This window comes from Coccomyxa subellipsoidea (assembly GCF_000258705.1).
Source record: "Coccomyxa subellipsoidea C-169, whole genome shotgun sequence".
NCBI classification, from domain to species: Eukaryota; Viridiplantae; Chlorophyta; class Trebouxiophyceae; family Coccomyxaceae; genus Coccomyxa; species Coccomyxa subellipsoidea.
In genome coordinates, this window is record NW_005178037.1 from 1,582,678 (window position 1) to 1,608,349 (window position 25,672).

At 52.7% G+C, this 25,672-nt stretch overlaps 8 protein-coding genes across 8 annotated transcripts; 3 read left to right on the forward strand and 5 right to left on the reverse strand.

Moving 5' to 3' along the window:
* Window positions 1–2,529: 2,529 nt before the first annotated feature.
* COCSUDRAFT_53242 (hypothetical protein) lies at window positions 2,530–4,095 on the reverse strand. Its single transcript, XM_005648638.1, has 5 exons — window positions 3,916–4,095; window positions 3,637–3,746; window positions 3,469–3,511; window positions 2,908–3,373; window positions 2,530–2,561 (listed from the first exon to the last, which is right to left on the reverse strand). The coding sequence occupies exons 1-4, from the start codon at window positions 3,947–3,949 to the stop codon at window positions 3,210–3,212; spliced, it is 351 nt and encodes a 116-aa protein (XP_005648695.1). The 5' UTR covers window positions 3,950–4,095; the 3' UTR covers window positions 2,530–2,561; window positions 2,908–3,209.
* A 126-nt stretch (window positions 4,096–4,221) lies between these two features.
* Window positions 4,222–5,629, forward strand: COCSUDRAFT_28647 (dephospho-CoA kinase). Its single transcript, XM_005648639.1, has 5 exons — window positions 4,222–4,452; window positions 4,548–4,608; window positions 4,720–4,952; window positions 5,064–5,207; window positions 5,339–5,629. Exons 1-5 carry the CDS (start codon window positions 4,330–4,332, stop codon window positions 5,453–5,455), a joined length of 678 nt encoding a protein of 225 aa, XP_005648696.1. The 5' UTR covers window positions 4,222–4,329; the 3' UTR covers window positions 5,456–5,629.
* A 619-nt stretch (window positions 5,630–6,248) lies between these two features.
* On the reverse strand, window positions 6,249–7,812 carry COCSUDRAFT_62668 (hypothetical protein; the record flags this gene model as incomplete). Its single annotated transcript, XM_005648640.1, has 5 exons — window positions 6,249–6,467; window positions 6,743–6,909; window positions 7,107–7,158; window positions 7,265–7,349; window positions 7,616–7,812. 5 exons carry the CDS (start codon window positions 7,810–7,812, stop codon window positions 6,249–6,251), a joined length of 720 nt encoding a protein of 239 aa, XP_005648697.1.
* Window positions 7,813–8,314: 502 nt separating this feature from the next.
* On the forward strand, window positions 8,315–9,950 carry COCSUDRAFT_62669 (hypothetical protein; the record flags this gene model as incomplete). Its single annotated transcript, XM_005648641.1, has 5 exons — window positions 8,315–8,331; window positions 8,478–8,613; window positions 8,772–9,074; window positions 9,326–9,439; window positions 9,747–9,950. The coding sequence occupies 5 exons, from the start codon at window positions 8,315–8,317 to the stop codon at window positions 9,948–9,950; spliced, it is 774 nt and encodes a 257-aa protein (XP_005648698.1).
* A 2,933-nt stretch (window positions 9,951–12,883) lies between these two features.
* On the reverse strand, window positions 12,884–15,409 carry COCSUDRAFT_62670 (hypothetical protein; the record flags this gene model as incomplete). The annotated part of the gene is made up of 7 exons (XM_005648642.1): window positions 12,884–13,000; window positions 13,241–13,399; window positions 13,695–13,817; window positions 14,109–14,229; window positions 14,364–14,468; window positions 14,626–14,792; window positions 15,263–15,409. 7 exons carry the CDS (start codon window positions 15,407–15,409, stop codon window positions 12,884–12,886), a joined length of 939 nt encoding a protein of 312 aa, XP_005648699.1.
* A 909-nt stretch (window positions 15,410–16,318) lies between these two features.
* COCSUDRAFT_14594 (hypothetical protein) lies at window positions 16,319–17,038 on the reverse strand (the record flags this gene model as incomplete). Its single annotated transcript, XM_005648643.1, has 4 exons — window positions 16,319–16,465; window positions 16,549–16,648; window positions 16,724–16,848; window positions 16,973–17,038. Coding segments are annotated over 4 exons (438 nt in total), but the record flags the coding sequence as incomplete, so codon positions are not given.
* A 635-nt stretch (window positions 17,039–17,673) lies between these two features.
* COCSUDRAFT_14797 (hypothetical protein) lies at window positions 17,674–19,451 on the forward strand (the record flags this gene model as incomplete). Its single annotated transcript, XM_005648644.1, has 5 exons — window positions 17,674–17,829; window positions 17,932–18,180; window positions 18,289–18,426; window positions 18,712–18,939; window positions 19,215–19,451. The coding sequence occupies 5 exons, from the start codon at window positions 17,674–17,676 to the stop codon at window positions 19,449–19,451; spliced, it is 1,008 nt and encodes a 335-aa protein (XP_005648701.1).
* Window positions 19,452–23,857: 4,406 nt separating this feature from the next.
* Window positions 23,858–24,926, reverse strand: COCSUDRAFT_41447 (Rhodanese-like protein; the record flags this gene model as incomplete). The annotated part of the gene is made up of 4 exons (XM_005648645.1): window positions 23,858–23,879; window positions 24,001–24,093; window positions 24,352–24,568; window positions 24,770–24,926. 4 exons carry the CDS (start codon window positions 24,924–24,926, stop codon window positions 23,858–23,860), a joined length of 489 nt encoding a protein of 162 aa, XP_005648702.1.
* Between the last annotated feature and the right edge of the window lie 746 nt (window positions 24,927–25,672).

Sequence of the window (25,672 nt, forward strand, 5' to 3'; positions counted from 1 at the left end):
GCCGGCATCCTTCAACCGCAACAGGAACAGCCACTGGATTGGTCCCGGGGGCGGGGCACATGCGCAGCCTCTGTGGGCAGCTGCACCCAGGAGTGCTACGGGTCCCGTGCCCAGGCATGACTTTGCAGCCGCTCGCCACAGCCCGCAGCCAGCCGCATGGGCCCACCATGCGCACCCGCCAGCCTCCTTCGAGCCGCCAGCAGACCCTCAGCGCCACAGTGTTGCCGGCCACAGTGTTGGGAAGGTGCCGGCACACGCTGCGCGCATGCAGGGGCCCAGTGCCGCAGAGCCCTCCATGCAGCCGCTGGGGCCCCTTCCGGCGGAAGCTCAGCAAACCCGCGCGGCGCGGCCCTTGCATGCCGACCATGCAGCGCTCGGCCTGCCTGCTGTCGCTGCCGGCCAAGCCGCCCCGGCAGCAGCAGCCAGCCTGCAACGGCAGGAGCCAGCGCCCGCGAGCTGGTACGACAGCATCGCGCAGCAGCTTCTTCCCAGCAGCCGGCAGCCGCCACAGGCCGCCCCTGCGCGCGCGGCAGAGCAGCCGCCGCCACGATATGAGGCGGCTGCCCGTGCGGAGCCGTCGGTGCCAGCATTTGTCCGTGAATCTGCGGATGCGGATGGCCTGCCTTCCCCCAGGCAGTGGCCGGCTCCGACGCACCCTGCACCGCCCCAGCGCCTGCAGAGCCCTCTGCGGCCTGCACAGCCAGTTGTCCCCGCTCCGTCCCATGGTGGGTGAACGTCCCATTGCACCACCTGAAGGGACACCAATGCACAATTAAAACGTTAAGGCGGGCGCAAGAATGAGGTTTATCAGCTGCTTGAGGATGTGAACAGTGATAGGGCCTTTGTGTGCCACAGGGGCTGCGGCTCGGGCGCCTGCGGCAGTCCACCAAGGCCTCTTCTCTGAGCTGGGAAGGCGTGCTGCTGAAATGATACGCCAGGCGCCCCCCGCTCCTGAAGGTGCAACCTTGCACACGACAAACATAATTGACCACAATGCAATGTCCAAAATTCTTGGTCATGCATTCCTTCGTGCATTTTCTCTGTCTGACAACACAGTGTTTTTGCAATGATTGCCCTTGCAGATCTGCGCACCGAGCCTCCCAGCTGGAAATGCTTATTTCAGTCGGCCACGCATCCGACATCCCTGAAATTCACGGCTGCGCAGGGCCGGCAAGCGGTGCTGCAGAGGGGCGTCCTCAGTCGGCGCCTGTCCGGGAGGCCACATGGGGTGCCTGGGCGACACATCTTCAAGCGCTGGTGCGAGACCAGCCCTCCTTGATTTTGACTGACTACAATTACCTGCGTTGTGGAGAGGCTCAGAATGACATATCTGCACACTCGCTCAACGTTGACCATGGTTTTGGACACTGTCCTCAAGACCTTAGGTGCTTTGCATGTGTCTGCAGGGTGGCACTGTGGCTGCATATGCCGCGGCGCAGGTCTTGCCGCCAGAGCTTGCTGCTCAAACTGGAGGATTGCCGAGCACTCCTGTTGTGGACCTGAACGCCCGCCCTTTAGCCCAAGCGCAGCCTGAAGTGAGCAACTGAGTAATTCCGACGACCTCGGGCTCCTAGAGTCATTTGAGTATCTTTGCAAGGATCAGTTGTGCTTGTGAACCTCAGTGGATTCAGAGTCCTCTGTGTCTCTATGTGGTTTGAGATGGCAATTTGTGGATGTGCAGGGGGATGAGGAGCCAATTGAGGACTTCATTGATGTTCCCAGCCTGCCAAGCCACGATGCTGAGGAGGACACAAGAGACAGAGAGGCAGGGGAAAAGAGCAGAGGCCGCAGTCAGTTCAAGCGCCTGAAGCGGCTTTATCAGCCAGAGACAGGTGCCACCTCTGCGTGGCCTGCTGTTTGTTAAGCCACCGTTATTGCAGCCCTATACCAAGCCCGGTTGAATGTGCTAAAGTGGTCATCATGTGTGCAGAAGAGGAGGATCCTGCGCCAGAGGAGGATGCACCAGAGCTTGTTCCAGACAGCAGTGAGGAGATTGGTGCACCAGCACACAGGCGGCGCCCTGAAGGTAATGTTATCTTCCAGTTTACCTGCAGCATGCGCATGAAAGTCTTCCGTGGCTTGCATGGCAGGCATGGCTTATCTCAGGCTTCTCATGTTGTGCATGGCGGCCTAGATTTCATCTGAGGAGTTTAAGATGCTGTGCTCAGGCGGCGCGCGGGTGTCCCCAAAGAGGCAGAGGAGGCAGTCCCACGTCATAGAAGATGATGAAGACGAAGCGCAGGAGGCCAGTGAGATGGCAGAGCCTGGAGACAATGTGCAGCAGTATCAGGAGGATGGGGCGCCCATGGACCAGATCGATGAGGAGGACTCTGTGGAGGATGCATACGGCCTAACTCAAAATGAGCTGTGGCATCTGCAGCCACAGCAGTGGGACGATGCTGTCATCAACAGTGCGCACCCACCTTCTCTTGACTGTCATGCATGACATATGGACACCTCTTGGAAGACACCATTCTTCCACTGCTGTTGCCTTGCGCAACCGTCATGGAGTGTGAAAGACTCAGATTGGGGGTTGTCTTTGACACTCACAGCATGTAATGCTTCCCTGTGCAGGAGCGAGGCATGAGGAGAACGATGTGCTGCTGCTGCGCATCCACTGGCCTGATGATTTCAGCGCTTGGGTGAACAGATACGCGCTGCATGTGCGTCCGCACTGCCACATGAAGCTGATTGACTTCTACGAGTCCAAGGCGAAACCGAGGCGCTAGATGCATCCCCTCTGGATACAATTGCTCGTTTGCGCCGCAAGGTTCACCTCTAACGAACGAAAACCCGGAGATTGATTCAGTACAGGTGGCATATGGTGCCACAGCATAACTGCAGCAGTGTGACAGGCAGCAATTGCGCTGCATAATTGATCTGATTAAAGCCAAGGGAAGCTTCTTGCTCTTGTGTGTAATTATCACTGGACTTTACTTGAATGGCTTGTCATGTCATGTCATTGTTGTTTCTGTTGGTAATATTAATCTATCAGGTATCCTGTGTCAGTACACGCCGTTGCTTTGCTGCAACACAGATGGCAATCGGTGATGGCTGTCAGAAGTCACAACCTTGAATCAGACTGGGGATGAGGAGATCCACACAATACCTCCAGGATGAAAGAGACTTCATGTAACAAGTGCTCTGCCACCGAGACCAATTGGACGTCACTGCAGGTCACTGTTTTCCATGTGCTCCTCTAAGTCAGATCATTGTGCAGCAGCTGTATCAGCGGATGCGCTGTCAGGCATTTGTCCTGATGACAGCGATGGTTTCTTCAGCGTGACCCATTCCACCGGGGCATCATCCATGCATCTCCAAACCCTCTTCAGCGTGCCATTCACTCTCCTGGGCTCCTCAGATTCTTTCCTGCCTGCATCAGAGCAGCGGAGTTGTCAGGCTCTTGCTTCACCTGAAATTGCTGGGCGCCAGTTTTTATACGAGATCACAGCAGGCTCCTGTACCCACCTCTCCATGTGAGGATACCAAATGCCTTTCCATGCTTGCCATCCTGCAAGCCAAACACCTTATGAAAGTTCCACCAATGCAACACCACCAACAGCATTGTAAGTATCAAGTGTGGCAGAGTCGAACATGTGACTGAACTCTGCTTTTCTTGGATAAGCAAGGGCCTACCAACGACGGCTTCATGCCTGTTATCGTCCAGAAAGAGTCCTCCTTCCATGTTGTTCTCTGCACTTTGTGGCCAATACCATGTTTTTGCAGATTGCTGGCCACCTCGTACACTGCATGACAAACAACAAGCTCTGTCAAGCACTGCAGGCAATGCAGCATGCATAGTATATGAGTATGACCCTCCAGAAAGGAAATCCGGCTAGCTTCAATGTATACGTCTGCACGCTCAACAGCGACGACCATGTAAACAATGGGCACGGTGCTGCTTGAATCACTCACAATTCTTTGCGCTCAAGATAGCCGATGCACGCATGCACGCAAATCTTGGCCAGAACGACAGATGTATACCAGCACCTCACTTCCTGATTTTGCACCCAGGCTTTCTATGCGTGCGTCAAAACTTAGAAGAGCACCTTTGCATGCATTTGCACCAGTAATCCAGATCGATCTAGATTGTTTTGACTCACAAACATTTGCAGTCTTCTGGGAGGCAAGATCGTTCCGGAGTTCAGGCAGGCCATATCATAATAGTGCCGTAATTGTACATTTGTCCCAGAGTAGTTCGCATTGCTCCCCGACTAACGAGCTTCATTGATGCTCTTGTGATCTTATAATCACTGTTCTATCATGCTTTCAGAAGCTGGCACAGGATGAATCAATGAGAAAATATTTTCTTGGACAGAGCGGCATCTGATGAAAATTGTGGGGCTTACCGGCGGAATAGCAACCGGCAAATCCACAGTAACAAATTTGATACGACAACATGGGATCCCAGTCATAGACTGCGACGAGATCGCGCACCTAGTGACTAAGAAGGTGAACACTGGCCTGCCCAGAAGTCTTGAACACTAGATTCTTCCATCAGCCTACAATTACAGGGGACAAGACGGTGGGGCTGTGATGTTACACAGGGGAAATGGGTTTATAAAAGAATTGTCAGGATGTTTGGATCCGGTTTTCTAAAGAGTGATGGTGAGTGCTGGACTCCCTTGTACAGCTCAGCCAAAAACAACTGCCTAAGAAAAGTCCAGGAAGTAATTCGTATAATGTTTCTGATTTGTTTCTTTACTGCTGATTTCACAGGTGAGATTGATAGGGAGAGATTGGGCGAGCTTGTGTTCAAAGATGCTGTTGCCAGACGGAAGCTCAACAGAGCAACTCACCCTGCAGTAACTTTGGAGCTTGCTAAGCAACTGCTGAGTCACCTCCTCCAGTGTCACTCGCTGGTGATGGTGGACATGCCCCTGCTGGTCGAGACTGGTGCATACCTTTTGACGTGGCCGCGCGTGCTTGTCAAGTGTGATCCAGAGACACAGGTGCCCATGCCTTGTTTTATTTTTGCTCAATGCAGCGCTGCCATGAATGTCACAGCATATGCAGATTGGCATTGTTTCTCAGATCCTGTGAAGTGCATTTTGGATCTGCAGGTGAGGCGGCTGGTTGAGAGGGATGGATGCAGCAAAGACCTTGCACAGTCAAAGGTTGCTGCTCAGATGCCGCTTGAGCAGAAGCAGAAGTGGTGCCAATACATCATTGATAACTCTGGCACGCGGCAAAGCACCGAGGCGCAGGTGTGCTGCACTACTCTGCCAAATAGCTTACAGATGCAATTTGCAAACGCCGATTTTTCTGGATTTTGTCATCATGACCATCAGCAGTCATGAGGTAATGTGCCATGCGCTGAAACCAGATATCCATGCAGGTGAAAGACACCGTTTGGGGGCTGAGAAAAGGTTTATGGTGGAAGAGCGCACTTCAAACTCCAGCAAATATTGCAGTGATACTGATATTTGCTATAAGTGGTCTTGTCCAAAGGTAACGGGCTTGGCATTTAATATATGCAATGGAAGCAGTAAAGACTCCTTAATAAATAGAATGGTCTCAGCACCTGAGCAGATCACTCTCGATTGCCTTTCAGTAACTGTACTGGCAAGGAAGGCAAGAAGCATAACGTCATGACAATCAATTATATGTTATAATCCCCATGTGGTGCACCCCCAGAGTTCAGTCTAGACACAGGTCTGCCCAAAGTCTTTCATCGGGCCCTTGAGCACCACAATCATATTGACACTGAGAAACAATACAGGCAACTTGTATCAAAGAACTAGAATAAGTACTAGCAGCAAAATGCATGGATGACAAAGACTACAGAACCCTGTGCTCTGGGACACACAATGTGCACTTTTTGCGCATGTACAAACACAAATGCTCGACGTCAGACTAGCGCACAGAGCTATATATAGCACTTGTGGGACATGCGCTCGCAGTCCATTTGACACACGATGTTTGAATGCGTGAAAACAGCACCATTCTAGTGACACACTCCGCATCTGCTCAACATGTAGTTGTACAGACACTGCAGCTTGTCTTGAGCCATCCGGCAGTGAAACCTAGAAATGCGAAAGACGAACCTGGACATCCTAGTGCCAGCAAACCTGGGTATCAAGCCTCAACTTTTCTCTTGCCAGATGCTTGCTGCTGTGCAGCACACCCTGGGAAAACACAATAAAGCACTGCAGCAGTGACGTCTGTGCTGCAGTGGACCCGAGTCGCTGCCAAGCTTTACAAAATAAACATATCTTCAAGCAGCGTCATCGTGAGTACGGTCAATCTCAAACAGCGTCCCAGGCACCTTTGGGCTGGGCAGGGACGCCCTCAGCCACAGCCTGGGCAGGGGCAGCGGTGTTGGGGGCGGCCGGCTCACTGTGGGGGATTGCTGCAGGGGTTGCCGGGTGTGGAGTGCCCGGTGCGGTGGCGCCGATGGGCTCAGCAGGCTGCGCCGTGGGCTTCTTGGAGAACCAGCTTCGCTTGGGCTTTGCGGCCGCCGGTGTCTGCAGCACAGCACCGTATGCTCAGCATGGTCACAGCATGTTCACAGCATGAGCATGACAGGTGCTGTCTACAGCTCTTACCGTGACCAAGACAAGAATTGCTTACCTTGAGAGTCCCTCAAAAGCATGACCATGACAAGAGCATGAGCATGGCAAGAGCTGACCACCTGCCTCAGATCATTACCATGACAGGCCATAACATAACAGTCATGGTGTCAGACAGAGTTCGTTGAGATGGCCGGCAGAAATGTGTGGCGCTGCAGGGGGAAGCATACCGCAGCGACTGGGGAGGCAGCAGGATAGGAGGCTGCTGGAGAGGGCGGGACCTTCCCTGTCTTCTCCTCCCTCACGAACACATTGCGCATGACCAGGATGAGCACAGAGTAGGCCAGGTAGACGCCCACCAGAATGAAGGCCAGCACATAGGTGGCAATATACGCCGCTGCACAGCACAAGCACTCAGAGAATGATACAGAGAAGGGCTTGAATTTAAGGGTGGGCTATTCATCAGAGTATTGCTACAGTATTGCATTCATAGCACGGGATGGGATGAAAGGTTTAGTGGTAGTGGTCGAATAGACGGACAGATCCAATGAATAGAGCTGATTGGTGTCATTCAAAAAGGTTTCTGCAGCTCACCTGTCTGACCAGAATTCCAGGCCAGGTTGGGATTGCGCTGCCAGGACCTTGTCTGCAGGGGTGAACAGAAGAGATTAAGGAAGCTTCAAATATTGTGCAGACACAAACATTGACACCACTAACCAGTGCAGCTAAGAACAGGGCCCATGAGCACATACCAGGTTCTTTGCAGAGTACACGACGAGAGCAGTCAGCAGTTGGAATACTGAAGTGTGGAAGCTGGACGCCAACAGGATGCCATTCCTGCACCATCAATGCTACCAATTGAGGACAGCAAGTCGGCTGTTATAGCAACAGCAAAGATAACAAGCTTTCATACATGCCAGAATGTGGTGCTTCGATAAATCAGTATGAATGGCAGCTCACCCGAATCCAGAGAGAGGCTCATGGTTGATAGCGTTCCTGTAAGACAGGCATACTTATATCAAACAATTACTCCAGGGCTCTATTCAAGGAAGTATATCTCAAAAACGCCAAAGAGGTGACATGTTGAGAAGAGGCAAACTCACTTGAGGAGCAGGATCAGGCTGACAACAAAGAACAGAATCAGGATTAGGACACCCAGGAAAAGTGCTGAGAGCAGAGCATTGAGGTCAAAAGTGTCCTCGTTGGTCACGTAAGGTTTCGCCTGCGGAATGTAAGGGGGATGCACGTCAAAGTAGAAAGCATTTCTTGCGAAAGGCAAACTTTGAAAGCGCGTGTGCATGGTAAAACCGTTGGGTCACTGCAGTGTAAGGCTGCAGTGTAAGGCGTTAACAGCATCGCACGCTTCCAGTACCTGCTGAACGTTTCTGAAGCTGATCAAAGCAACCACGACGTACGCTGCTGAGATCGCCTGCAACACATGAATTCTGAGTCACGAGAAGGTGCAGGAACCGCCAGCTTCGCGCAATTAATTCACCACTCGTCACGATTCGCTGTGCAAGAGTCAAATTACCTCCTGTATGAACCAGAATATCCAGATAAACAGCCACGCCGCCATTTTGATTGCTTAGAACAGCTTCTGCTTTCCGGGCCCTGATTCCTCGGAGTGCTTGTGTAGCAAGACAAAGCTTGGGTCTGCGCTAGCGATCGATCCTCAGTAAGCGATCTGCGTAATCTCTCCACTCTAAGAGATGTCCTTTGCGGAAGAACACGCCGATCTTCGGCCAGGAGATCGTACAAAGCGTTCAACAGAGCAGGTGCCAAGAAGGTGGGAAGCTGTAGTGATGGCCAAGGTCGTCCGGTGGCGTTCCTGCCGCTGGGTGAAACTTGTCTTCCTTCCCTCTTCCACCACCAGATCAAAGGTCTTTTGTCCTGTGAAGAACGTAGAGGAGAGAGCAGTCTCCCGAATCCCGAACGTGCGTCATAATTTGGTGCATCTTGGGCCAGGGGGCGGGAGGCTCCCCTAGCGGAAGCTGTCATGGCGTGGCTGGAAAACTTTGCGAATCTGATGATCACCGGAGCGATCTGTACATACGCAGTGTATGATTTCTTCAGGGATTACAATGGACAGCAGCAGCGCCAGGTACGTCTGCACAGATACAACGCAGAAGGCAGACTATTCCAACACCTCACTGTTGCGCCAACATTATCGTGAGGTGCACCTTGAATCCACCTTTTTACAATCTTGAAGTACTGCTCATGTTATCAGGCACGTCCTGATACGCTTGGTGTTCGTCATAGGGGAGTGAAGCCAGCAGCAGCAGCAGCACCAGCCGGATCCAGACCACTGTCAGCAACCAAGGGTGGACAACAGTGCAGCACACAGGCCCAGGGTGGCAGTCCACAGTGTACACGTTCGGAGACAGCAGCCCTCCAGGCGTACTGACCCTGCACAATCTGTTGGGGCCCAGTGGTGAACCCCAGGCCTTTGGCAATGACGGGGAGGGCCCATCGGATCTGCTGCGGCTGCTGCAACACCTGCAGCAGGACCTAAATTCCCCACAGCTGCAACTGGCTGGAGCAGGAGCGCGCGACTTCACTGAGGTAAATTTTGCCCAGATCTTCGAGCGGATTGAAGTCCTCTCTTCCTCTGAAGGACACGACCATAAGACATAAAGGTTTTGAGCCCCTCTCTTTCTTTGAAGTTAAGTGCAGGTAAGATGTCACGTGATTGGGCTCCTCTATTTCTTTGAAGTTCACTGCGACAAAAGAATTCACTGCAGTGAAATTGGCATTGTGAATGCGCTTAAAAAGGGGCTGGCGATCAGTGAGAATACTCCTGTGCTACGCTGCAGGCGGACTATGAGATGCTGTCAGCGCTGGACCAGGGGAGCAACAGGAGGCGGACGCCCGTGACTGAAGCTGATGTGGCGGCGCTGCCGACACACATCCACTGTGCTGCTGCAGAGGTGCGTGGCTTTCCTGCATACCTCCACAGCAGCAGGCCTTCCACACTCATTGTGAGCTCATGACTGCAAAGCCGACGAGGCCACTTCGTGCAGTGCTGATTGTGCTCCTGAATTCTGCGTGGCCTGCCTGTGTATGATTGTTGGTAGGAGCAGGAGCTGACACGGCTCTTTTAAAAAGCAATACCAGCAAAATACCGTTGGCTGCTTACCTGGAACATGCTCAACTGGACTTGTAGTTTCATTGGGATTGTCGTGCAATAAAGGTTATTCGAGAGGGTGCTTGACTGGGAGGTGTGGTGCCTGGCAGGGTGTCAAGGGAGCAGAGGAGGGGGAGGAAGTGTGCAGCATCTGCTTGGACGGCTTTGTGCCGCGGCAGGAGGTGAAGACGCTGCCCTGCATGCACCACTACCACACAGGGTGCATCGAGGAATGGCTGGTGCAGCAGGGGCGCTCTGTGTGCTGTCCTGTCTGCAAGACACCCGTCTTCCAAGGTCAGACTGCTCCATGGTAGCGCAGCAGTCCGTCAGAGTTTCCCAGACAAGTGAGCCGATATTGCTCAGAGCAGCGCTCCGGGATATATTTCCAAAGAAGCGAGCTGAGATTGCTTAGAGCAGCTGTGCAGCCTGCGTCATAGGAAGCCTGCCCAGGATAGAAGCAGACAGAGCACAGCAACACACTTTTCTACTGAGGATTGTAGAGCGAGTAGCTTGCAGGAAGTGTGCAGGGCTGCCATGTGACTGGCAAGCCTGCGACGGATCACACATTCCCTGAAACACGGGATGAGGAGTGTATAGTATAGTCACTTTGTGTACAACCAACCAGTGAGATATGCTGCAAGGGCATGTCAGGAGCGCGCTACAGCACGGAAATATGACATCAGATCAGCTCGGAGGAATGCAGCAGGATTTCAGCCTTTTTTGCCTGGCTGACACAATCTGGAGGTATAGAGATTATATCAGCAAACTCAGTTGCTGGTGTGATGACAAGAGGGGTCGGCTTTGGTTGATTGAGGGTACCAAGATTGCCACTAGCCAGCAAAATGCTCAGTGACGCATGCTTACAAGCGGCGAGATGCTGCAGATATTCGCCTTTGTTTGGCAGTTAGGCAACCGCATAAAGAAGGTGCCCGAATTGTACAAATACAGGAGGTCTCGGTCCAAAAAATAGTGGTGTTGCAGTCAGTCCTCTCAATTGGAAGGAGCGTGGCTCTTGGCTGACTCAGTCAGACATCCAAAAAGATTGGGTACGTGCCCACTGGTCAAGCTCTGAGAGCATAGCCATCAATCAAGACTTGTCATGACTTGAAGCGATGGATATGCTTGTGCACTTCACAATGGCTGGAATTTTTGAAGCTCAGCAACAAATATTTGTATTGCAGCTGACATCTGTGATGGGATGTGCACCGCCTTTGCTATGCTCCCATTGATCCTGTCCGAGTAAGTGATGATGTGCACCACATGTTGTGTGTTTGTCAAGGACATTTGAAAGGTTTGTGGCCATGGCGCCATGGCTTGCATCCATGAATGATGGATCAGGCTCTCCCAAGATGTCCCTGCTCGGCTTATGGCGCCCGTGACTTCATCTGTAAGCATATTCCATTGAACATTTACAACTGAAGAACCACTGCCGCACGGTGGCGGGCTCTTATACCAATAATAATCTCCAAAATAAAAATCATAAAGGAAGTAAGCTTATGCCGGCAGGCGCCTGCAGGTCTCGGGCTAGAGGACACAGTCTCAACAGGGCCTATGCATGTCGACACCATGATCATGATGGATTAAACAAAACACTAATCTTGTGGACCCCAAAGTCTGTGTCTAGACTTCATCAAAGTCGTCCTCAAAACTCCTCAAAATGCATTATGTTCCCCATAAGACCAACAAAGAGGTCCTGCGACAATCCAGGCAAGTCCAGGAAGGGATCCGGGCAGAAATAATTATGGCAGCTCACCATCAGACAGTCCATGAAGCAATGACAGCTCCTATAGCTTTTGTTCGAGAGGCATATGAGATCTGCACAGCTTGCGGCACTGCACGGGTGTGCAGGTGCCTAAAAAATATTGCAGCACTCCTTGCCACATGGCACAGGATCAGATCTCCCTTGTTAGACAGAAATAAGGGGGATCACAAATTGCCTGCCACATGGCTTGGATGTGCTGTTCCTAGAAGTCTCTGTCCAGTGTTGGGCTTAGAAGGCCCGGCCTACCCATTACTTTGCATTCTGCGCTCCGCCTGATGCAGGGTATCCTGCCAGAGCGGCCCCCCTGGCCTGCCTCTTTTCAGCTTGAAAATGCCATGATGTGCAACAGCTGGCATTGAGAAAACCAAGGCGTGGGGGGCTCTTCTGGACTCTTCCTCTTCAGCTAATCAGGGCATGAAGCAAAAGGGCAACGTAGCAAACAACCGAACCGCATGGATGTTCCCTCCACTTCTGTTTCCAATCTCTACCCTACTTTCGACCAATTGCATGCAATACTATGAGAGGCGTGCAATCCCCCCGCCAAACCAAGCAAACCCAACTGCAATTCTCTCCTTGTCTCTCCTCACCACAGCTCTCTCTGGCACCCTCAGCCGTGCAGTGCTAACAGCATCCACCTCATGCATCGAGCCGGACCCTCTGACAGAAAATCAGGCCCTATAGGAATGCAGAGATGCCTCACACATGATCCCCATACACCGGACAAAGAGCAACCCCGAACAGACAATTGAGTGCCAGTGGGGGTGCCGCGCCAGGTCAAATGATGAGACAAACCTTGACTGTGGCAACAACTGACCGTGGCCATAAGTATCTAATAGAATCTCAGGAAATGGGCAAGGGAACACACCTGTGACATGGAACCTATTCTGATCACAGCGCATCATACCAGTCACTGCTAGAAGCTGGCGGCCCTGGCAACACTGGCGGGCACACCCTCTCTTCTCCCTCCCCTCACCCCTCAACAATGCTGTAACCCCACAGAGGACTCTTTCTCCCTACATCTCCAGCCGCGCCAGGCAACCCTGGTGCACTGCATCTGCACACAGCGCGCCAGAGCACCCCGCGCGCACAAAAGCAGTCCACAATGAAGACCTGCTCCGGTCCCAAAGCTAACCCCGAAGCTACACACTGCTGCTTTTATAATTAATACCTCCCTCAGGGCGTGGGTCTAAACTCCCAGCCCCGGCTGACGAGCCAAATGGACATGCATTTGGTAATCACATCATCGTCCTGCCGTTCCTTGTCTCTCCCTCAAACTTCATTCGTCTTGCCGCAAATCGCCTCTCCAAATCTCCTCTCCAGATTCGAATTTCGAAACCATCAGGCTTTCACCGGGCAGCCGCCGCGCAGGCAGCACAGCTGAGGCCCCTGCTGATGGAGTCAAGCCAGTCAGCCGGCATTGCAATATCGGTGGCTAGTGCTCGCCAGAAGCGCGCCTGCGAGTGCGGCTGCCGGTGAAGCTGCCGCTCACATCATCGGGGGCCGGCCGCCTTGGCGCTCCTCGAGGCAGAGGCCCACGGCATGGTAGAACTGCGGCAGCGCCTCTGCTGGCACAATGATCGCGATCCGATCCTGCCCAGCCACCTGTGCAAGTGCGCACATCTCAGTGCAACATGCAGAGCAGATTCCTGTACTTCCCACGACAAGCACTGCACCCTTGAGGGGTACAATTGTATGTCGTGCACTGCACTGTTTATCAAGCAAGTTTCTGCCCTGAAAGGACCTCGATTGCGTGCTTGGAAGGACATATTCTTGCACAGCTGGAAGGCACTGCTACACAAGGTGCTATGCAAAGTGCCATCTCTCGAGACAGTAGCCTCTGACCTCGGTGATGCGCAGGTACTGGCCCTTGTTGTTGCTGCCCAGGTCGAAGAAGTAGCGCTTGTGCCCCGCGCGCACGATGCGGCTGCCGGACTCCGTCGAGATCAGCGTCGGCGGTGATGGCCCCGGCCCCACCACTGTCTCCTGCCCAAGTGCCGGCACCTGCACAACCCCCCCAGCACAAATACTAAGCTGCCAGTGCCAGCCTCCCCACAAGGTGCCATTTCCATATGCTGCATCACCAGGCTCTCTCCAGCACGATGCTTCAAATTCGAGACAGAGCATGCATGCGCAGAACAAGCAACGGTATCTGAACGTTGGTGCTCCAGAACAGCTGAAGTCCCGGGGGACTCAGAACATTTGCCTGGGTGGTCAGAACACTGTGACTGGACACATGCAAGCAGATGTGTGGTTGGGTACTGTCAGAAGTGATCAGAACGGCCTGAACGCTGTCTACCTGCATTGGTCTAGAGGAGATGGAAAATGCATCCAGGTAGGACGTGGTCTGAGCAATATCCGGAATGCGGGCACCCAGCGACGCCAAATGAGACTCCAACTCTGATAACCGATCCAGCTGAAGCTGTGCGCGCAGATCAAGCAACCACCGTCAGTCAATCAGAGCCGAAGGTCTCGGCGTCAATTCAGAGAGATAAACAGAGCGGCCAAACAGCGAACAGTCAGTAGCGCAATGCTCCACTTTGGAACAAACACACCCTCTCACAGGAGCCCCAACTGATGCATCTTGATGCGTCCGTCATGTAGCAGATCAGCAAATTGATTATCGCTGCGCTGTTCAGCCACAATAGAAACCAAATTTGTCGTCCGCTGTTAAGCTGACGTGCATCAGTGAGTGGAAGTGTAAGGCGGCCACCTGCACAGGAGGCATCTCCGTGGTCTGGGCCTCTATCCGCGCCAGCACACCACGAAAGGCCAGCCATGCTGAGCAGTCAGCACCCCCCGAAGGTACAATTATGGAGCTCCTCCCCCTCGGCCTGCAGCACAGGAGGCTCTTTCATCACACTGGCCAACAGCACACTGCAGCTGGCCAGGATTCCAATGCTTTCAAAGTTTGCGCTTGATTTCTTCACATTAGTAGCTACTTTATAAATACACTGCGGGGGCGCACCCTGCTCCGCTCTCTGAGATCCGAAGGTATCTTCCGCGCGGGTTGTCGCCCACTGACCAGTAGAAAACCTTGCTTTCCACCGGGAATTCTTTCGCGGTTGCAAGCCTGCAACAGCAAGCAACATTGACGTGTGCACGTGCAACTGACAGCGTCACCAAACATGCACATTTCTGATCACGATATAGTAGGGCTCTGCTCACTCGAAGCACAGAGAGTGTTCAAAAACTTCACAAGGTCTCTTGAGGGAGGGACGAGGGCGTACGAGGGCTCTGTGGTGGCATAGTAGTTGAATAATTCTCGGAACCAAGGCAGCGATTGCCCCGGGACGATGATGGTTGAGCGCTCCCTGTTCGTCCCCTTCTCCGATATCTTCAAGTAGAGACCTCTGGAATTTGCCTTGGCATCGCAGAAAAAGATCTTGCTCTCAATCTGCGCAAACAATCGGGAAAACGCTTATGAGAGAGGCCGCCGGATGTGGGCCCCAGCAGGTGCCCAGGCTGCACACGGGTCACAAAGTACCCTATTGCTGACTTATCCCTGCTTTCCCAAGCTCCAAATGGCTGTGCTGGCCGTTTCCGCACGGTCGAGGGAGGGGTACGGCTGCCAGTACTGGTGCCTCTTACGCGGTATCAAGGGCCCCTTCCCCCAAAGCTGTCCTTGCAGGCTGACTCTGGCATGCACAGATGGTTGTACCCCTTGTGTTGAAGAGCTTTCGCCAAGTACGGCTGTGGTTCCCATGTCTGCAGCCCTCGATCGGACTCTCCAGCACTCCACGCGTGAGAACTTTTGAAGCACAGGCAGAGGCGCTCCACGCTCTTGAAGTGCTACCGAGTGCTTCACTGTTCTGATAATTCACAAGAAGCTCAGAAAAAACTCACCCGCAAAGTTTCACTGCAGACTTCTTCGTCCTCTGCGACCCTGGCTCCTGGGCCCTGTTGCATCTCCGCAGCATGGCCCGCGCCCGGCAAGGGCGCACTGTGCGGTACCCGAGTCGCTTCGTCCAGGGAAAAGTACGTGGGATCAATTCTATCTAACACATTGGACATGATGGCCCGCTCCCCGCTGCCATTCCACACTGATTATGCTGCCGTCACTCTCCTTTGCTGCCGTCACCCGCGGGGAACCATGTGAAGGAGTCACCACGTTCTGGAAATGGCACGCCTCACTAGACGGGACCCAAACACGTGCAACCGTGTTGCGGTCAGCGCAATATATGATGCGCTGTGCCACTGAAGCTTTGTAGCACCATCAAATCGGCCAGTGTACACCGTGCACGTGTGGCACTTTTCCTTCTCAACCTTTAAAATGTCAGCTGAGTCTCAGGTTGACCGCTTTGTCAGGCAGCCAGGTTGGCTCTTTGGCCGAGTGAGGCCAAGACGTCCTCACTCAAGCTTAAGTCGACTTAAGCTTGAGCTTGCGCATGCATGCAAGCAGCTCGGAGGAGTCCTGGTCAAAGCATTAAATGGCAATCCAGATCTGCTTCTAGAACACGTACGCATACTGCATCACAATAATTAGCTAATGCCATTCAGTGAACCTGTCAGAATCTCTGTCACTCCGAGTGCCACTCGCAGACGAAGGTCTATATCTAGATCTCAGATGATAGGCTATCATGGTCATGCCATAACGTAATATACCGGTATCACTGGTACCGCCACAGCGTGCACTGGCAGCCCTCAATTCCAGGACATACTAAGGCCGCAACTCAATGTAAAGACTTAAGCCCTAAAGAATTCGAATCCGGGTGTGGCACTAGTGCGGCAACTAGCTGCAATCATGCGACCAGCTCTGAAGAGCAACGTGACATGTTGTACAAGCACAAATGCCTTCCGGAGGGACACGCAACACGGCCATGAAAAAGTTTGGGATATCAGCAAATTTTGATTTGCAAAACTCATTTGCCCCCTCGTCAAATGTGATGCATCTCGTCATTTGTTGCACGGGCCCTGCAGGTTTCAACGGTGGCTGCTCGCAAGACAATGGTTGACCATGTCCACCAGATTTGGGTTCTCCAAGGCTGCTGCAACTCGCTCCTTGTCGTTCAGCTGCTTGTTCACTGCTGCTTCTGTGGAATGCGTGCCTGGTGTTACAAAAATGTCCACCTGAAACCCCGCACCATCAGCATCATTGTCCTGACCAGATCACTAGCGCAATACTTGGTGCTCATTCTTGCATTTTGGCACACCTTGAATCTGGATGGCAGCGTCTGCATGAGTTTGACCCTCAGTGACAGGCCGATGAGGGTTGCCATGCTGCAATGCTGCACTGTGGGAGTGAATTGCACCCTGCAGACAGCAGCAGGCGTGTCAAGTAGCAGCAATGAGCTGCATGGTAAAAACAATCCCACAATACTGACATACAGGTGCATATCTGTGTCTTGCCTAACACGGCCTGCAGAATCCTCCACCGTGATCAGGTCCTCGCTCACGACATTCAGCTGCTCCAGACTGTAAGGATGCTCAGGATCTGTAACATCTCGTAGATGCTGCATGGGCAACACGTCAAACAGATGAGAACAGTAAACGGACCAAAAAGCATATGTCACAACGGGCGGACCGTGGCATATTGTGTCCCACCAACATAGCTTTCCCACAAGCTTAGAGGTGTACCTCGAATATTTCCAAGGCATCTATCGGTTCCCTCTGCCCTTCATCTCCTGAGTCCCTTGTGCTCTGCACCAATTCAGTGAGCAGGATATCACTGGGCTCACGATCTCGCAGAGAAATCACCTGATCAATCGTATATGTCAAGTAATAAGGATTTAATGTTTATAATACTCTCTTACCGCTGCTCTGTGCGTTTCCTTGCGCTCATGCACCACTGGAGACGGGTTGATCAGGTCCATCAGAGACGCCTCAAGAGATACGTGCAGTCTTTGGTGGTATTTTTGGGCATTCCACACAGCACGCCTCTGCTCACAAAGCCCCCTCAGGGCCTGACGAGCGGCGAGTTTCACTTCCATTTCACGTGATACCACGTGATAAATGTGTCATCCAGAGCGTCCGTGAAGCCCGAAGATGATGTTTTGGGAGAGCTGGGAAATGTTGAGAAATTTGGAAATGAAAGCTTCAATACAAAAACTTCTGCTGCCTCGATGAGCCAATTCTAGTTGTCACAATTTTGGGGCTGAGCCAATACCATGAGGATGGCCTATTCCTGCACTGACTGCCCTTCCCATAGTCATCAGATACCCCCTTCAGCATGTCTAAAGCTCACTCGCGTCACATCTGTCTCAGATCTGCATCGCAGAGTACAGCAATCCTCAGAGCCCCTCAGGCGTCGGCGGTGTTCGATGACGAACAAAGGATGCATGAAAGTGAGAGCTTTAGATGCGCCGATGCCCTTCGATTTTGAACATAAAGCTACGAGGATCTTGGCGAAACGGAAGCAGCTCACTATAGGCATCATCGGATTTGGCAACTTTGGGCAGTTCCTGGCAGAAAGGCTCGTCCAAGCAGGCCACACGGTAGGCTCGCAGGACAGTGCATGTTGCAGTATAGTATGTTGCACTTCAGCATTCAACATGCAAATATTATGCAAGCAACATCCGTACTTTGTTGCATGTCAGGTCTTGGCCACGTCCAGGACAGATTACAGAGAGGTAGCAGCGGGAATGGGGGTTGCATTCTTCACAGACATAAATGACTTCTGTGAAGAGCATCCAGAAGTGGTCATCTTTGCGTCTTCCATCCTCTCGATGGGATCAGTGCTTGGAGGCCTGCCAGTGCAGCGGCTGAAGCGCAATACTCTCTTTGTGGATGTCTTGTCGGTGAAAGAGTTCCCGAAGCGCCTGATGCTCTCCACGCTACCTTCTGAGGTGCGCTGTGTCAGCTTGTCAGGATGAGGCGCACCTATACCATGTTGCTGTGACGCGTTTGAGCAATGCCGATTTCGGCTGAGCAATGCCGGGATATGCGCCATGCAGGTGGACATCTTGTGTACGCATCCCATGTTTGGGCCAGACAGCGGCAAGCACAGCTGGCAGGGCCTCACCCTGATGTATGAGAGAGTGAGGGTAGCAGGTTCGGCTGATCGGCAGAAGCGAGCTGCTAATCTTTTGAGGGTGAGTACTCTCTGATCCTCATTTGTTGAAGCCACAGTTGTACCATGGAAACGAGAGTGGAACCAGGAGCATCCAGCTCCTCACTGATTCTGGCAGCCCTGATAAAGGGAACAGACCTCCCATTGCAGCTCTGGGAGAGGGACTTCCATGGCATGCTTGCTTTGCCAGCTATCTGCCACCTCTTGCAGCCCATCCTGTTACCTGTGTGAAAGGTGACAGGACTACCCCACAATCTACCAAGCCAGTTGGTGACATCACTCAAGCGTTTGTGTTGTGCGCGTGCAGTTCTTTGAGACGGAGGGATGCCGGATGGTGGAGATGAGCTGCGAGGAGCACGACCGCATAGCAGCGAGCACGCAGTTCATAACGCACACAGTCGGCCGCATCCTGGGCAGCATGCACCTGATGCCCACCGCCATCGACACTCGGGGGTTCCAGTCGCTGCTCAACCTCGTGGACAACACCACCAATGACTCCTTCGACCTCTACTACGGCCTCTTCATGTACAATGCGGTGAGCCCGCTGCCTAAGTGTTTCTCCTCTGTTCCCCCTAATACATGCCCGTGCCAGATCTGACTGGCCAATCTTAGAGTGCTAGGGGCCGGTCATCAAGCTGCAGGAATGAAGCTTGTGAGCTCGAAACAGTGGGGAAGTTGTCAAAAAAAAAAAAAAAAAAAGGATCACATAGGCTTAACCAAAGGCCTACCTGCGGACAATTTCTAGTTTCACAGGGGGCTAGAAGACTGCGTTGTGACGCTGCAAGAACGTGGCGGTTGTTTGTTGCGCAGAATGCGACAGAGGAGTTGGAGCGGTTGGAGCATGCATTTGACAGTGTGAAGAAGCAGCTTTTCAGGAGGCTGCATGATGTGGCCAGGGAGCAGCTGTTCCAGCAGGCGCCTGCTGCTGCTCCAGAGCGCCTCCTGCTCAAAGCTGGCAGGAGCCCTCAAGCTGAGGCCGGTCAAAACAGCAGCAATGGGGGAAGCCAAAGTCAAAGAGAACATGCAGAGAGCACCCCTTTAATTTGAGGCTTTGTCTCTGTTTCTGTCCGGTAGGCGGAGTGTAGCGTGCATTGCGCTGCAGGGGGATTTTGTTGTTCCAACTCTCCTTGTCCAGCAATCACTTACAGGTAGTACAACCTTGATGGGCGCGAAAACCGAATTATTCCGCTGTTCGTAGGGTCCGTGTACAATATGTGTGTCTCCATATGCTTGACAAACATGAATTGCAGCAAGTGGTGTTGATGTTATACCGCCATTCATTGGACAGGGAAGGAAATCTGGGCCACAGTAAGCTGCTTGCACAACGCCTTGGACAAGGAGCCAATTCAAGCAGCATGCATGCATTGCCTTCCAGAATTCAGGAAATGGATCTGCGATGTCGCAGCAATGTTAGGATTCAGGACATCAAGTTCTTGCTTGAAAACGCATTTTCCTCACCTTGTCGAGACGGGTACAACAATAGGAAGTGTTGCAGAGGCCTTTTGGTTTCGTAGATCATCTATTGATGCGGCATTCAGACTTCTCGACCTCTTCGCAGGAAAGGCCCATGTCCTGCCGCACAACGGTGAGAGCATGGTATGGTTACTGGACTAAATTAGATGATCACTTTAACAAGCATACCCAAGCGTATAGTGCGCCTGAATACGAGCTCTGAAAAACTCCGCTGGGAGCGCAGGAAGCGATCTTGAGATTCTACGCACCCCATCAGAGTTCCATGAAAGGCTCTTGGTACGAGAGTGATTTCATTTTCAACATTATACAATAGCGCTGCCTTGATCCAAGAGAAGGGCATATACCTTCGTTGGTACATCAGGGTGCTCTTCATGGTCCATACAGGCTGGCATCAGGACAGCAAAGCATAATGTCACCATTGCATCCCTGTATGCTGGAACTTCTGGGGGGCTGGAGGCACAATTTGTGGATGCTCTGCAATGTGCGGCATCCAAGCAGGCCCCTGAGGCACCAGGAATAACAATCCTCTTGGATGCCCTGCGCTCCACCAGGCTGTCCCTTGGGCCTCAAGGCAAGGACATCTTCCGGATCCACTAGGATTGCTGGACTGTGGCTTGACATGTAGGTTGACAAGCTGCGGCATAGCCACTGCATGTACGGCATTGGCTCTGCACATCTTGACACGTGTGTGGATCCGCAGGGCAGCAGATCAGCACAGCACAGATGCTCGAAAGTGCTCTTTTGGCAGGGAAGAAGCCAGAAGCAGATGTGTCCATCCATCTCTTTCACACCCCGGCTCTGCGGGGCGTCTTGAAAAGGTATGGCAGGGCTGTCAGCTGACATGGGGTCAGATGCCAGATAACTCCATGTCAACACTTGTTTCTTACACATGATAGATTGTCACCTGCAATCTCACTTCCATAGGCTGTTCTATGTTCAATATCTTGACGTTCTCAAGCAAGACATGATACACTCGCTTGTAGGTATCAATCATGGGCAGCCTGTGTGTTGCAGGCTTCTGCCGCCCCGAGTGAGCGAGGTGGTTGGGGTGTGCCACCTCAAGGCGTACATCTTTGATGATGACATCATGATCTCAGGTGCCAACCTCAGCAACACCTATTTCTCCACGCGCCAGGATCGCTATTTTTTGATCCGCAATGCAAAATTACTGAGCCAGCACATCCGCTCCTTAGTACAGGCGAGACACTCTCAAAATCTCCAGTTTGTTACATGCAGTTGACAGAAGTGCTGCAAATGTGTTAAGTGTCATTTGGGAAATTGTGGTGCAGCTGACACTCATTGCAAATAGATGACTATGATTATGTCATAATAGAGATTTGGACCAATTGTTCAAATTGCCCACAGAGGTCTATGTTGGCGCCAGGTGGTGGGCAGGTATTCATACAAGCTGCAGCCTGGTGCAAAGCTTGCCCAAAATCTGGCTGGGCTGGATCCCCTCACGGCTCCCTCTGCCTTCAATCATGGCCTGAGGCGGGAACTTGAAGCGCTGTTTGTGCCTGGGCAAGCACCCAGAGAGTCTCAATCTTCCCTTGCAGAAGAGGGCGCCAGCGCTAGGGATGCCAGCATGAGTCACAGCGCAGCTGCAGCTGTAGCTGAAGATGCCAAGGCGCCCATAGCAGACAGAAGCATGCCAGCAACTGCCTTGTCGGAGAGGATCAGAGCTTCTCTGAACCTTCTTCAGCGCCACACGATTGGAAACGCAATTCCAGACCTCCGATCCATCCACAGGAGAATGCCAAGGCTCCTTGGAGGCACAGACCCAGAGAAAGCAGAGGCCAGCAGCACCGCCGACCAGTCAACGCTAGAGTGGGTCCCAATACTGCGCTCTGCAACAATTTGTTGCTCAACATTTCAAATGAGATCTATATGTGCTGATATTCCTTCACATGTCAATCGTAGAGATCCCAATGAAGGATCTTAAACCTTCTGGTGGTTTGTTTGCCAGCCATGAGCGGCTGCGCGGCGGCGAATGCTCGACCTCAGGGCGCACAGCAGATACTTGGATCATTCCCACAGTCCAGCTAGGAAGCGCTGGCTTGCGGCAGGTGCACCTCAACATCACCGCATATAAGTCTCGTGGTGCTAATGCCTCGGTCATCTCCAAGCTTTTCACTTGTTGAGTGGTGCAAAGATTTATGGCTGCTGGCAGGACGAAGCTCTGACAACGCTGTTTCTGAGGGCTGCCGAGCCTGGCAGCAGCCTGGCCATGTCAACCGCGTACCTCAACCTCGCCAGGTCATACGAGGCAGCCCTGGCTATTAAACCACAGGTGACTGCCTTTTCTGCACCTCAACTGTGCTCCAGCTCACCGCTCCCCATTTCATCGTTCTGCTTTCCTACCCAGACTGTCCCCGTGCACTGCATGGCCTAATTGCACAGCCACCAAGCACTGGGCCCTGATTCCGACAATTAGAGTCAGACAGATGGGTCGGCCTGAGATTGGCTGGAAGCGATGTAATAAGAATTCCTCACCGCATGCAGTCATGGCCTGCCAGCTGGCGCTTACACAAATTATGAGCCAGGTTGAATGCTGTGCCCAGGTGAATGTGGAGTTGCTGACGGCGTCCCCAGCGGCCAACGGCTTCTACGGGGCCAAGGGGGTCTCGGGGCTGATCCCCACCGCGTACTCGCTGCTGGAGCAGCACACCTGGCGCCGCCTGCAGCGCGCATGGGCCCGCTCCGGAGTGTCATCCTTTACAGCGCAGCGCAGCTTATTGGAATACAACCGCGCCGGCTGGGAGTTCCACGCCAAGGGCATCTGGTGGGCCGCATTCCCTGATGTGTTGGCCTCCGTTGTTTGAGGCTATCTTCAGGTGGACAGGCTGAAGAGAGGGGTGAGGCGCGCAGGGCAACATGCCATGATTCAGCAACTCCGGACACGGTCATCTTCTTGCTGATGGGCAGGCGGTTGCTGCTGTCCTTTTTTGCATTGCAAGAAGGTGAGGCGGGAACGGGGCTTCCAGCAACTCATCGGGACACTCTGAACACAGGTACACGCCGCCAGGGGAGACGCTGCCCATCGGTACGGCTGTGGGGAGCCCCAACTACGGGTACCGATCAGTGGTGCGCGACTTGGAGGCCCAGTTCATCATCATCACTACCAATCCAGCTCTACGACAGGTATGCACCCTCTAACACCCTCTCATTTGCCAGGCAATTCACTTGTGCTTTTCTCGCCATTCTGCATGTCATAAAGGGCCTGCATGGGCTTGCAGTGTGACTGCAATCCCATTGCCTGCCGATCAATCCTATGGGTTGTGTGCATGAAGGAGAAAATTGGTATATATAGACGACTGGAGATGTGTCAGCTTGGTTTGACGAGGTGTGTTCAGGCCATGTCAGAGGAGCTGGAGGCACTGCGCTCGCATGCTGAGCCGGTGAGGGACGCCCACTTCAAGAGGTCAGACCGCAGAGGCACCCCCACCGTGCGGCTGGCGGCACACCTGCTGCGAGGGTTCCTATGAGCCTGCGGATCTGCACTCTTCACACGAATCCATTACTTACGTTACTATTTTTTTCAATGCCTTGAATTGCTCAGAATGCTGAAAGATCGTTGTTTGAGCCGGTTTGCGATGGCAGTTGTCGAGCGCATGCCAACTTGAACAGTGCAATAAAAGAGATACCAGATTTCCTTTGGTGAGCATTTAACATTTTGCATCTTAGTTTCCAGAATGATTTGTAATTTCATCTGCTGTAGAGTTGGCCCACATATTGCAACCGCATAAAATACACAGCTCTCACAGCGTTCGTGCCAGTCACATGATACAACATCTGCCTTCCTCAACGGCTCATGATACAGGCAGGGTTCTGCTATACAACATAAAACTTACTTCTACATTGTCCATCTCTCCCAAATATCTCTCTCTCTTGTGCTCGTGCAAGGAGTACCTCCCGTTCGCTCATTCATCTCGCCTCCTCAACAAATTACCTTGTGCAGGATATGCTGCAGATGGGTCCGTTCAAGAGAGCTTTGCAACGGGTCTGCACACCAAAAAAATCTCTAGTAGTCAAGCCCAACATGTTGGTGGGTCAAAACTGTCTAGAAATCAGAATCTCAATGCGCACAATGGTAAACGCTGTGAAAAACGCTTTCTGGAATCACCTGCCATCTCTCTGCCAGGCCTTGAAGCCTGTGCGCAGTACCGAAATGTTTGTGAAACCATCAACCGTCGCCAGGTAGGCTGCAATCAAGGACCTGCAGAAATGCCTAATTGTTCATCTCTCAAGCATGCCTGGCTGTCACTCATGCACCTTACGTAACTCCGAGCGGCAAAGAGACACTTCACAACAATAACAGCTTAATAATCAGCTGCACTCTCCTTTGCACCGCAGCAGATGGCAGGTCCTGTGCTTTTTCTGGGACACACATGGTGAGTGGACTTCTGGTCCAGGCATGCAGGTCATTTTTATACAGTGATGCCCAGCACACAGCGGCTTTGAAGGGGCAGATTACCTGCTCTGGTACACCTCATGCCACAGCTCTGCATTGTTGGGCGGCGGCGGCCGGGACATGTCTCCCTTGCTGTTGCACACCAGGATCACCTGCGTGGCCGGGTCACCTCCCACGGCGCTGGCCAGCTCCGCCGTAAAATTGACATTGGGCTCTGTGGCATTGAACACCCCAAACAGCGCAAAGCCTGTCCGGCGAAGGATCTTCCATGGTGTCCAGCCTGTTACAGCACTTTAGTCAGGAGATACTTATGACAAGCAACATGATCTCCGAGGCACAATGAAGTCCAAGGCTCCAGTGTCATACAGCTTGCACAGCTGAGAGCGGGTGACACATCGTCAAGGCATGATGTGACGTGTGCATGGGCGTCTTGCAGGTTCTGTGACTATATCTGCTGAGCAAGCAGTGTGGTATTGCGCACCTCTGATGGACTGGTAGACGGGAACGTTCTTGGCTCCAGGAATGTGGGCTTTTGCGAATTCGCTGGGGACTCGTACGTCCACCAAAGTGACTTCCCTCTCCAAAGCAAACTTCACCTCATGGGCAGATACTCCCTCCACCTGGATTTCAGTTTGCATTCTTCAACACAAATAATTTTGAAGGTGTTCAGACAGAGTCTGAAGCGGGGCGACACTTTCAGGAGAAGAGCCCGTGCTGTGCCCCTCCATGCGTGGCTGGTAGGGACAAAACCAATGACTGAGGAGCCCTATCCACCTTGTTTGCCTTCAACACGCGATACATAGCTTCCCAAGCTCCTGGTGTGGTGATCCTCAAGCCATTCACTGTGAATCTGTCGGTGTTACGTTCTGAGCTCGTTGCCGGAGTCTTTGGGGGAGATGGGACACTCGTCGGTGCAGCAATCGCGCGGATAGCAGACCTGTGTTGTTACATACCACAAATAAGTCTTGCATCATCGCACACTTTGCACGAGAAGAACAATTCCTGTTAACGACTCCCACCCGAACTTGAGCATGAAGCAAAATAGTGATAGAGATCGATTGCTATAGCAGCTCACTTGGTACTTGTTGTTCTTTTGACTGTCTTTGAAGACGAAAAGTGTTGCGTGCGCTGCAAGGTTCTCGCAAGCAGAGTGCTGGAGAGAGTCGGTCTTGTAGCGCGATTTCCCCAGGCCGCGGGATCCATTCTGACTGCAACCGACATGTTCGACGCACCAAATCTTGCCTTTAATTCCTTCTTAGATGGATGTAGGGCCAACGTACATCCCAAGAGGAAGTGGAAGCCCGTTCCTTGGGGCGACTTGCGCGGCATGCCGGCACGAGAAAACACGTGCCTATCCATATTAATTCCCCTCTTGCTCTCATTT

Coding starts and splice junctions, on each gene's coding strand:
- COCSUDRAFT_28647 (XM_005648639.1), top strand. CDS start 4,330: ATGAAAATTGTGGGGCTTACCGGCGGAATAGCAACCGGCAAATCCACA. Junction 4,609..4,719: donor CGGTTTTCTAAAGAGTGATG/GTGAGTGCTGGA, acceptor CTGATTTCACAG/GTGAGATTGATAGGGAGAGA. Junction 5,208..5,338: donor GGCAAAGCACCGAGGCGCAG/GTGTGCTGCACT, acceptor ATATCCATGCAG/GTGAAAGACACCGTTTGGGG.
- COCSUDRAFT_53242 (XM_005648638.1), bottom strand. CDS start 3,949: ATGCGTGCATCGGCTATCTTGAGCGCAAAGAATT. Junction 3,747..3,915: donor TATCTTGAGCGCAAAGAATT/GTGAGTGATTCA, acceptor TTTGTCATGCAG/TGTACGAGGTGGCCAGCAAT. Junction 3,512..3,636: donor CAGGCATGAAGCCGTCGTTG/GTAGGCCCTTGC, acceptor TTTGGCTTGCAG/GATGGCAAGCATGGAAAGGC.